This window comes from Chaetura pelagica, unplaced genomic scaffold (assembly GCF_000747805.2).
Source record: "Chaetura pelagica isolate M959 unplaced genomic scaffold, ChaPel_1.0 scaffold174, whole genome shotgun sequence".
Classification (NCBI taxonomy): Eukaryota; Metazoa; Chordata; class Aves; order Apodiformes; family Apodidae; genus Chaetura; species Chaetura pelagica.
Window position 1 is genome coordinate 4,077,669 of NW_009953722.1, and position 12,231 is coordinate 4,089,899.

At 40.2% G+C, this 12,231-nt stretch overlaps 1 protein-coding gene across 1 annotated transcript in view; it reads left to right on the top strand.

Moving 5' to 3' along the window:
• Positions 1-6,932, top strand: part of TBX18 (T-box 18) — an 18,224-nt gene extending 11,292 nt beyond the window's left edge. Inside the window, exons 5-6 of the mRNA XM_010000532.1 lie at positions 3,550-3,644; positions 6,108-6,932. Coding sequence (XP_009998834.1) covers positions 3,550-3,644; positions 6,108-6,832 — 820 coding nt within the window. The 3' untranslated portion in view covers positions 6,833-6,932. The remainder of the gene's footprint in view (positions 1-3,549; positions 3,645-6,107) is intronic.
• The last annotated feature ends 5,299 nt before the right edge of the window (positions 6,933-12,231 follow it).

Genomic DNA, 12,231 nt, shown 5'->3' on the forward strand with positions numbered 1-12,231 from the left:
TCCTCTGAGCACTGAAATCAAGAACGAGTGGGCACTATGATTGACTCATCTACTCAAGTTTCCTTCTGGGGGAAGTGGTGGCATTCCATGCAGGCTGCAAATGGAATTAATGCTTTCTCAGGTCTGTGATTGCAGGTTGCTTCTGAAATCTCTTTCTCCTGGCTGGAGACACAAATCGTAGGTATCAGAGTCAAACTGTAAGCCCAGGTTCTCTTGCACCCAAGTGACATTTATTATGGATCATTGGCTCGTTTTTTTCTCTTAAAGAAGGAGAAACTAAGACATCTCATTCAATGACCTTATGTTAAGTACACTTGCCTAAGAGGAGGGACACCTGTGTTAATGTGTCTCTTTAGCTAAAGGAGCTTTAAATCCACTTCCTAGGTGAATGTCTTTCCAGTAGGCTGTAGATGACCTTGAAACAAGACTGGTTTCCACCTCCTCTCTTGTGGTTGGATTGATTAATTGGTTGTTCTCTGTTGATCCATGTTGATCCATGAATCTTTCAAAATAGCAATGGGGAGTCTGAGTAGTGCAAAGTGGAGACTTGGGTCTAGTCTCTGCTGCCAGCAGTGATGAGGTATTTTATCCAAAAACGATTTAATGCAAAATACTTAAGCCTGTTCTGAATTGTATGTTAAACCATTTCAGCTAAAAAAAAGCAGTATTTAATTGTGGTGCATATTATACATAAGTTCCAGTAACCACATTGTGTTAGGTGTCTGCAGCTGCTATATTTATGACCCAGCCTGGCTTAGGAGGGAGCAGACTGTGTGCTGGTAGGAATGCTCAGAGGGTATTTTTTGGTAGCTGCTTTACTGAGCTTTTAGCAGAGGCTGCAGCATTAAAGCCTGTTTTGTTCTTCCACCCAAGTCACATAGATGCTGAGACAGGGCAGAAAACAAGTTTAGTTTTTAAAAGGTCAAAGATTATAGAAGGGGTGGGGTAGTTGTAAAATTTTACAGGAACCCACTGTAAGTAACTTTTCAGTTTGCACTCTCTATTTGTTGCTCTCATAAGATTTTTGTCTTCTAGCAATAAACAGTTGGCCATGCTCTGTCGTGGGGTCTGGAAGGGTTGCTCCAATCACCAGCATAAATAGGGTTTTGTCCTCCTTTGTAGCCTCTAGTTTGAAATCAAGTGAATAATAACTTCCAAAGAAATGCAGTAATCAAAGAAGCAAACCATGCTCTCTGTACTTGGGGAAGAAAAGAGTTGCCCTACGTGCCCTGTTTGACAGCTTCCCATAGGCAGTGTCTCTGCTGTGCCTGCTTTCTGCAGAGCTATAAAATAAGCACTAAGGAGCCTCCTCGGAAGTGTGACACCCTGACTTCTCCTGAGCTTAAGAGGAGTTAGAATTTTTCCTATAAAGTTCTATGAAACAAGAGAAGATGCCCTTGAAAACAGAGAGAAAAGAATTGTTCAGAAACCAGTTTTGAACTGGATTTAATATGGTGGGACAGCCCTGGTATTACTGAGGACGATGTAGGTGTAGTAAGAGTACTGTGTCTATAACAATGCAAATCCAGTCTCTGCATTGCATCTCTCCACCTTTGGGGTTATCCAGAAAGGGCTTGGGTTTTTTTTGTTTGTTTGGCTGCCTGGAATAGATCTGGTTTGAGCACTAGAAAAAGTGCAGGATATTTTAACTTAAAGACAGTTACAGTTTATGAAAAATGCATTAGGAGGCCAGTCCTGTAAGGGGTGACCTCTGCATAAATGTTTCAGAACTGGCTTTAGATGAGGTCTGAATGCTTTTACTGTAACAAACACAGTCACTACAGAAGTGACACTGCAAACTCTTCTCTGTTGCAAACTGACATTGTTTTATTGAAGTCAGTATTGCTGTTTTCTTTGATGGGCTCTGTGGTTCTGTATAACTGTGTTTGGGAATGCCCCTTGGATTTTTAATTTTCAAGGACAGTTTCCTTTTTTAACTTAAATTACTGGTCTGTTCAATTGATTAGTATTTTACTCGGTTGCTGAGCATTGAAATGAAATGTTAAGATTTTACTGTCTTCATTGTTCTAGCTGGTGTACTTGTCACCTCAACATTCTAATCACCAACAAAAGTGTGAAAAAATACTGTGGTGCCATTAAATCCAACGTTGCTTTCATTATTGCAACTGTTTTACTCTGCACTGTTCCATACAATAATTCTGTTTAATTAAAAATGTTCCCTTTCAGGTCGTTCCTGTTCAGTCCCACAGGCTATTTTACAGAAATCAGTAGCTTTACCTTTCAAAAGCATTCCCTGTGCATTTGCAAAGTGCAGCAGAATTTATGTGCTGAGAATAGTTTCATTCTTCAGTTAGGCCTTAAGTTTGACCCTATAAAAGCTTTTACTCAGGAAAGGACCAGAATTTCTCCCTTTAAATACTTCAGGAAAAACATAACTGTTTTGTTAAATAAACTTGGCCATTTGATAGTGCAAATTAGGGTGGTGATAAAATGTGGAAATTGTTGGAAGGCATCTTGTATAAATTATCACCTTGGCTACACTCCTCCAGGAGGTGGCTTTTATCTCTGCTTTAACTAGGAATGAAAGTTCACCATTGCTGCAGAAAATGAAGGCTATCTTTTTAGTCCAGGTTCAGCTCATAAATACTTTATAACTGTTTCCTGAAAAACTTTTGTGATCCTGCTGGAAATACTATGGGAAGAAGCAGTGTCAGAAGAAAATGTTACCGCTTCAGGTCGGGCTATTTGCATAATTTGAGTTTACAGAGTGTTGCTGCTCAAAGGGAAGCCCTTGTATTTGGTGTGTGCCTGATGCTGACACTTAACAGGCCTTTGAGGCCCAGCTGCCAAAAGCAACAGCAAAATGATACCGCTGAGGTGCATTATTCATAAAATTTTTCAAAAAAACAGGGAAGCCTTTACCTTCAGAAAATAGAGATTCTTCTAAATCTTGTCTGCCACGATTGTCTACCCAGTTATTTCTGCTTTGTCTTGGCACTTTTGAAAGAAAGTGATTGCTTTTAAAAACTGAGCATCTTCATTTTGCTCAGCACTTAATAAGCAAGACATAACACTGATTTATATATATATATATATAAATATATAAATATATATATTTAGTAGCCAAAGATACTTGCACATGTTGTAAGTGTGATTTTTCTAACTCATTGGTAATGGCTGGGAATCCTATTTTAACATAAGTTGTCAGTGGATCGATCACCTTTCTTCTAGGCAGAAATAGGAGAGCATTCATCTGGGAGTTAGAGCATTACTTTTAAGGAAATGTTATACTAGGAAAACAGTTAACATCGTTTTAGCCAAGTTGCATGTCCCTCTGACCCTGGGAAAAAAAAAAAAAAAAAAAGGAGCCCCAAATAAACACAGAAGAGTCAGATTTTGGGAAGGGGAAACTCTGTATGTTGCCAGCCCAGCGATCTCATAGATGTAAGGCTCTTTTCTAAAAAGCAAAATGAAACTCAAAGTAATACAGATCTGTTACTTATATATGTTTCTGAGGTAAACTCTATGGAGAAATGTGATAAAATACAGCTGGCTTTCATGATGATGTGATGTTTTTGTTCTAAATAGAATGGGACTAGAAGCTCTAGTAGAGTCTTATGCCTTTTGGAGACCTTCGCTGCGGACACTTACATTTGAAGATATACCTGGGATACCCAAACAAGGTAACAGTCTTTATGTTCTTTCAAAACAAAAATGCATGAAATTTTCTCAGTCTTACCCACCATTCTTTAAAAAAACTTAGATGGCTGTGTGACTTGCAGAAAAAAAATCTACCAACCAACCCCAGTACATGCCACCACCTCTCGTCAGAGCTATTCTGAATTAGAAAAACTAATGCTAACTTAACGACTGTGGCAGTAAAAATGTTAGGTTGTAAAGAAAGTCAGATCACACGTTGGAGATGACCACTATTTTAGGATGGAATAACCTCTCCGTTAGTGTTATGCTCTAGCTAGAATACACAGGCAGCGTTCATTTATAGATGAATTCCATTATAGACAACCAGAGTCCAATACATTAATAACTTGCGTGTTTAAGAGAAAAAAAAGGAATGGGAGAATTAATGTCCTCTGATGGATCGATAGTGGCAAGCTTGATTAGGTTTCCTCCTTGGAAAGCATTCTGGATTCTTAAAGACCTAAAAATTGTTTACTAAAAGTCTCACCAACTTTATCTGCATCCTAGAGCTTGAAAAAATGAACCTTCTCTCTGTTTTGTTTTTACCAGCTGCCCAGTCCATAATGTCTTGTCTCCTGTTTTCTCCATTGTAGAGGTAGTGCCGTGTGGGAGGGAGGGACATTCAAATGGCCTGTTTGGACAGAGAGAGGACTTACTCTTTTCTGAGTTCCTTTATTTCCAAAGTACCCTAATGCATATAGACAACCTCCCAGACATTTGTCAACTAAATCAGAAATAGCGCTCTTGGTTCTTCACTTTTTGTATTCCAAAGCCATTAAACATCTTCAGAGCAAAAACCCAGAAAAAAGAAATATGCGGAAATCACTTCTGTCAGCTTTTTCTTAGCCCACTCCTTTGAGAAATCCTGAGCATCTGTGTTGGATGTGTATAATCAAAGAGGAGTTTTTGTGCCAAGTCAGAGATAAGTTGGATGAGGGTTGGCAGAATTTTGGGCACAGGATGGGGACGATGGGACTGTCCTTGTAAAACGGGCCTATAAAAAGAAGCCAGCGTCAGACCTGAAATACCTTGTCAGACTGTGTAAGACTTAAAGGCAGCTCATGATGGAATTAAAACATCTAGGAGACAAGCCACCTGTATTGCCCTGTGTCAAGTTCTGTATATAGCAGCACTGTTTGAGAACAAGGGAGCTGCTCTGCTGTTGCAGGTTAAGGAGCTTGCTGAAGTTACTGTGGGTGTTTGCAGAGTGGGAGCTGGGATTCTTTGAAAATCTGTAGTCCACTGTATCTGGGCCACTAGGGTGGTTTAGGTAGTTGCTGAAGGACTGGGAGTGCTCACCTTCAGATAGCAGATGTGTTGGCATAGGTTGAAAGAAAAGTAAGTGTGTCCTGCACTGGGATTTCTTAAATGTGGCACAGTCTCATGGTGCCTTGTGGCTGTTGTGGCCTGCTGACAAGGCAAGAGGCAGGCAGAGTTCACTGATAATGTGTTTTTCTTTTTGCTAGCTCACCAGTCATGAAAACCTGTTAACTTATTGACAGCATGTGTCTCTTTGCTGCATGAAGCTGTTTGGTGGTTAATGTGATTCACAGAGGAGTCTTCCATGTTAAGTGCCTTCTGCCTGGGAGACTGTGAAAGGCCCAAATCAATTTTTCTACACTTCTTTTTTGTAATCTCTAAGAAAAGTAATTTTTTCTTACAGCCGGGGAACTTTCAGTCCTGCAAAAAGGCTTCACCTGTAGCAATCAGTACATTTTCAGGAGTGTTCAGAACTGATACTTGTCATGTAAAGCATTCTAGTATCAGTAAATAAACACTTTGCTGCAAACCTAAACCTCCTCCTGCCTGTTCAAGAAATGAAGCAGCCATGCACAGTACCCAGCCTACACTTTTTCTGGAGTTGTTCTGAAGTTTTGTTATCAGGTTTTTTGGTTTGAAGTTGAAAGTTTTTTCTTCTGAAGTTTTGTTCTCAATTTGTGAACTTCCCTGGAGCCCTTGAACTGTGGGAGCCTCTATCTTGGGCAAAGGAGTCGGTTCCTTAGGTGGTGATCTGATAGTGAATCAGGCACACAATGCTTGGAACACACCGTGGGGTGTAGCAACAACATAGACAATGAAAAATTCCTAACTTTGAAGAAGACTTCTGTGATGTGGTACTTACCTGGCTACATCTTAGCTGCCGTGAAGTTTGTTTCCTATGTCAACTGAAGAGTAGTTAACCAAAAGGTTAGGGCAGGAGCTCTAAGTGTTGAGTGATGGTTGCAAAAGCATGACCTCTGTTCTCTTTCTTGGACAAGTTGTTTCTTTAAAAATCCACATGTGCCACACATGCACACACAGCCCTGCACATGCATGTACGTGCCAGTTTTTGAACAAATTTGCATTGTGTTTCATGACGAGTTATTATGAAGACAAAGGTCCTGTTCTGTCACCTGGGAAGTGAACCTGTCCCAACATGCTTCTTAAACTGTAACATTCTCTTGCAGGAAATGCAGGTTCCTCTACTTTACTCCAGGGATCTGGCAGTGGAGTGCCATCTACCCACCCTCACCTCTTACCGGGTTCCCCTTGCTCGTCTCCAGCCTTCCACCTCAGCCCCAACACCAGCCAGCTCTGTAGCCTCGCTCCAGCTGACTACACAGCTTGTGCCCGCTCAGGCTTGACCCTGAACAGATACAGCACTTCCTTGGCTGAAACCTACAACAGGCTCACAAACCAAACCAGTGAGACGTTTGCTCCCCCGAGGACTCCCTCCTATGTCGGTGTGTCGAGCAGCACAACTGTGAACATGTCGATGAGCGGCAACGACGGCGATGCCTTCAGCTGCCCCCAGACTGGCTTATCCATGCAGATTTCAGGGATGTCTCCACAGCTCCAGTACATCATGCCATCCCCATCCAGCAATGCCTTTACCACTAATCAAACCCACCAGGGCTCCTACAACACGTTCAGACTGCACAGTCCCTGTGCGCTCTATGGATATAACTTTTCCACGTCCCCTAAACTGGCTGCCAGTCCTGAGAAAATTGTTTCTTCCCAAGGAAGTTTCTTGGGGTCCTCGCCAAGTGGAACCATGACGGATCGGCAGATGTTGCCCCCTGTGGAAGGAGTGCACTTACTTAGCAGTGGGGGGCAGCAGAATTTCTTTGACTCTAGGACCCTAGGAAGCTTAACACTCTCGTCTTCTCAAGTGTCTGCACATATGGTTTGATGAAGCCTTTAAGTAAAAGTACAGTATGTTTGGTGTCTACAGTGTATTTCTTTTGGAATATGAAAGGACAGTTGATGTAGCTTGTAAAGTGTGTGTATATATAATACGAGAGGAAGTTTCACTGAATTTTTTACTTGCTTGTGGCCAGATTATTCTCCTAGTTTGAGTTCCACAGAGTTTGTTGCGGCGCAGACTGCTTTAGTTTTCTGGTATAATACACTTAGTTGTATAACACGTTGGAACATATGCAACAAATTAAGTAAGACTTCCTCCCCTTTGCCCCTCCTCTGTTCTAACCCCTTTAAAGAATGAAATGACACTTGGAGTATTAAACAACACAAACAAGCCCAGTTACATTTCCCTAAGTACTAGTGAATTTCTTTAAAGCATTCATACAATGATAAGCTGATGCACCAAAGGCATTTTACAAGTTTCTTCTCTCTTATAAGGGATACAAAGGGTATTTGGACTTTAAAGTGTTAAGCAACAAGCATCCAGCCTAAAATAGAAGTTTAGCTAATGGATTATTTACAAAGTAAACAGAAAGATTAGTTTGTCTTCTCATGATATGCTGTTTTTAGCTTATCAACAGCACAACATTCTTACTAGGATTTATTTTTTTCAGCAGTAATCTAGATTTATGTTTAAATATTTGAAGACAAATAATGCATATTCAAATTGTGATAGGAGTAATTTAAACCAACAGCAGAAGAAGTGGCATTCCTAGGTACAGAATGAATTGGAGTGGTTTCATTTTTGTCAAAGCAAGGGCTTGATGTTGATGCATTTTTTTCCTCCATAAATATTGCTTATAAGACATTTACTGGACAGTAGGATATTCTAATGTATCTTTGTTTTTGTATTTTTGCTTTTTTAAGGGAAGATGGAGGTTTGCTTTAGGAAAAAAAAAAAGCAGGATGAGAAATTCCATTAATGGTTTTACCCTTTTTTGTATGTTTTCTGTTCTGTTTTTGTTTTGTTTTGTTTTTTAATTTTTTTAATAGGGGCAGAAAGTCCTCCATCCTCAGTATCTCCTAATTGCCTGTAGCAATTAGGCAGATGACCCAGTTTGCCTGCAGATGTTGCTGGAAGCAGAACTTTGTTGTAGCTGCCTCCCTGTAACATGGCCAAACTGGGACCAGGATTGCAATAAGCAAAATTCCTTTAATAGTTTACTTTGAACACTCCAACATGACACCTACAGCCTATGTCCCTCCCTCCAGGGAGCCATCTGTCTTCCTCTTTCTCCTTTCTGACATGAGCTTACTGCTGCTCAGTTTCTCAGTCACTTTATGCTCTGGAACTGGGAGAGGCTCCCTTCCTAGCTCTGGTTTTAACTGGTGCTTGTAAGAACACAGATCACAAGCTGCTCCTGACCAGGCTTCCCCAGAGAGACAAGGACATGGGGAGACACTTATGAGATTTCTGCCCTCGTGTGCACCTGCACAGCCCTGGTGTTTGTCAGTCCTGCTGCAAAGCTGCCTCTCAGCTGCCTGCCTGTCAGAGCTGAACCATGGAGGCTGTAGAACAGATTTTACTGCTTCAGAGAGACAGTGAGTCTTCAACAGTAGGCTAAGCCTCCTTTATATTGTGCAGGAGATGTAAAGGCATTACAAAGTGGGTACAAATGTAGTTGAAAATGCTTCCCTGGTCAGCGTTGAAGGAGAGTAAGGCCTTTCAGATTTTATGTTTTCCTGTGTTCGATTTCTTGGTGAAGGTGGATTGTTATATTTTCCAAGATTTACTAAATCTTTTCTGGCAAACAGTGGGATCAACATCTCCCACTTCAAGAAGGACTTGCAACTAGTATTTCTTCAGTGGGTTGGAAATAATGCATGCAGAAACAGTCCTCTCACTATCTCTTTTTATTATTTGGGAATAGAAGAGAAACCACAGCAGCCTTTAAGGGGAGGGCTTTATTTTTATTAGTTACGTATTTGTTTATGCTAAAGAACACACATAGAAAGTTCTCATTCAAAGCTGGAAAGACAAAAGGATGACCCTGCAATTGAGGAGATGTAGGTTTGCTTCTTTGCTGTCACAAACTTCTCAAGTGACCTTGGGCAACTCACTCCGCCTCTCTATTTTTATTCTTTAATTCTGCAAAATGTGGTAATAGCACTTCTCTGCCTCACAGTAAATGGTGACAGTACCTTAAAGATTAAGATTATCTTTACATCTGCTGTGCTGTGGAGGGTATGTTACAGATGAATGGCTAGGGTAGAGTTCATGTGTGAAGATAACAAAGAGTATCTGTGGACTTCAGGTCCCTGACCAGTTTTGGCATTGCAGTGTCCTTTGAGGCAGACCTCCTAGCAGAGACCTGCAATGCTAAAGACACTTTTAAAAGAACTCACACTATGAGTTTGTGAAATGCTTCTAAGATGTGTAGAATATGGACAAATTTTCAGTTATGTAAATTGTCGTAGCTTTATTGCTTTAACAAGAAACGTGTGTACATGGCCAAAACTTTGAAATTATGCAGTTGGACAAGTCTTTACATGGGAAAAATGATACAATTGATCTGTACTTGAAAAATGTTAAATATAATTACCCATGTCATCTTAAGGGCTGTGGCTAGGTAGAAATGTGGAAGAGCTAGATCCTGTATGTTCCTACAGGGGGGGAAAAAAAGGTTGTGCGTGGATGTTGATGGAGGTGCTCCTGGCAAGAGTATGTACTTTCTCATCTGGGAATTTTTTAGAACTGGTCTCTTATTTTTCCTCAAATTATTCTTGTCATATAACCACACAATATTGTTTGAAACATTTGTTTCTGAAATTTTGAATCGTATTGTACATATTTACTGGTGTGTCATTGTGAAAAGATTAGCTTTTTATCAATATAGTAAATTCTATATATGCATTATATCTATAATTATATATCTGTATTTTACAAAAATGCCACAGAAAATATATTAAAGTGTGTATTCAAACACTTTTTACTAAACTTGAAAAAATTGAGGGGCTTGGGCCTTTTTTTTCATCTACAACTTCAGCAAGATCAAAGGAAGTGACTCCAAGGTAAGCTCTGAAATTCCAAGAATGAACACAGCAAGCTGCAGTGATGCAACTTAAAAATGATCCAGTTCTAAAATGGTTCTTTAACCATCTGCTGATGTTGAAGCTGTATAATTTGTATGGAAAGGTCACAGCAGATGTTGGGTACAAGCGGATGCTGAGGCAGGTAGCAGAGCTGTGAAGTTTCTATGTGGGAAGAAGGGACTGAGCAGCTTGCTGGGCTCACTGGTCAGTGGTAGAGCCTTGCTAGTTCCTCACAGCCCAGCTCATCCCTGCTGCCTAGACCAGTTCAGCTGCCCCATATCAGCCAGATCTGGGAAGTTGGAACTTCCATGTGACCAGGTGCTTGGGTGGAAGCTCAGTACCCTGCATATTTTCTCTCTGTGCTCTTACTTTGAGCATTCCCTCTATGTTCTGCTTACTGTAAATGCATTGATTCCTAAGGCACAATTTACAACTTTTAATGAGCTGGGTATACTGTTACTCATCAATGAGCAACATTTCTCCCCCAGAAATAGTTATGTGTAGTGCCCTTATTTCCTATTGTACTGCAATAAATGATTCCATGTGATGTAGGGCACATGGCCTGAAAATCTGATTACTTCAGAGACTAGGGTTTCATAGTCACTTAACACCAGCATTGTTGCAAATGACCAGAATTAGGGCAAGAGAAGTAGGCATGAAATGCTTGATCATAAATATCAGGCTTCGAGAGAGAATGAAAGCTGTTTTTAATAAGAGCCTTTTTTGAAATAGCAGGATCAGACTCCAGGAAGGCTCATTTCTACTTCAACAGAGGACAACGGGAACTTTAAAATCACAGACAGTGTTGGCATTAATGCTAGCAAGGTGATACCATGAGCAGTTCAACAGAAAGAACTTAAAGGATCATCAGAGGTAGCCGACAGGTTATGTGGGTATATTTTTCCTTAATGTATCTAGTTAGTTGGTGCAGAAATGTGTTAAAAAGTCTGAAGAGTAGCTACTGTTAGAGGTTTATTTACCAACTTCACATAAGAAATTACTATTTCATTGCATTCTTCCAAATATGCTCTGAAACTGTAATGACAGTAATGTTTAAATTTACCTCAAAGTCCAAGTTTTAGTATCAGTAACTGGAATTTATCATATTGAAGTAATCATTACTCTTCTTAGGCTCACTACACTTTGGCTGACAAAATATATCGAATTGTCAGTTGAGTTCTTCATTAATTTGATCCTCAGATTCAATATTTGGCTTTGTGTTTAAGACATAGTTGTTACTATGTCCAGATATGCAGAACTACAGGAAAAGTAATTTTCTGCCTTACTTTCAGCCATACTCCTCAGTAACACAGTTAACTGAGCAAACTGGACATGCCAGGATGACACACACTTTTAAGAGGTGATGACTTGCTTCATTAGGAAATAGCATTTCTAGAGAATTTAACTTGCTTTAAATGCTTTTTGCCAGTGTTGTAATGCTCTGAAGAGGTGTTTGTTACCCAAAAAAGACAAAGTCCTGTGCAGTCACCACTTACTCTTGCAAACCAGGGTTGAATTGGCCATGAAACTATCTCAGATGCTTTGGTACTGAAGCCCAAAGAGGGCAGTTCCAGCAAATGGGAATCAGAATCTTCTGAATATAATTGGAGAAAGATAGAAGCCTGAATTAGTGATATTTTTATCTATTGTTTATGTTAGAGCTGAATCCTCTTAATCTGAAAAGACTAAAACTAAAGCTTTGTCCAGGGATTTTCTAGGTCTTCCCTTGCCAAACATAACCTGCTGCAGGCTGGCTGAAATCCTGTCCCTTGAAATACTGTCACTGTTCCAGTGGCTCACTCCTTTAGGCTCTCTTTTTGCAAAAGGACCATACAGGCTTCCTGGGGTAGAGGCTGGTACTTGCCCCACTGTTAGTTATTAGTCTGAACTATACTTCTACAGCAAAGGTTAATTATCCATGGTGAAGTAAGTAGTCCTGCTAAGTGTTGTTCCTGATGTTTGACTCAGTTTTAGCATTTGAAGTCCGTAGTAATGATTTAAGGCTCTTCAGAAGCATCAGTAAAACAGAAGGTCAGTACTGCTATCAGGAAAATACAAATACCATTTTTATTTGCTCATCCCCTTTTCTTCAAAGCTTTACAACCATTAAATAGTTAATATCTTACCTCTTCCATTCCACCAAAATTAACATTAAACCTTAAGGAGCTGGATACATTTGCAGATTTTTTTTCTTTTCTGGCCTTTCTAAATGTTGGAGGTAACACCCGGGTTTCAAGACAAGTTCTTGGGCTCCAATTCTATGGCAGGGAATGGCAGGAGAAGTGGAGATAGCACAAATGGACCCTGCAATCCCACCATACACTTTTGAAATGTCAAGGTTCTCTGACAGCACCC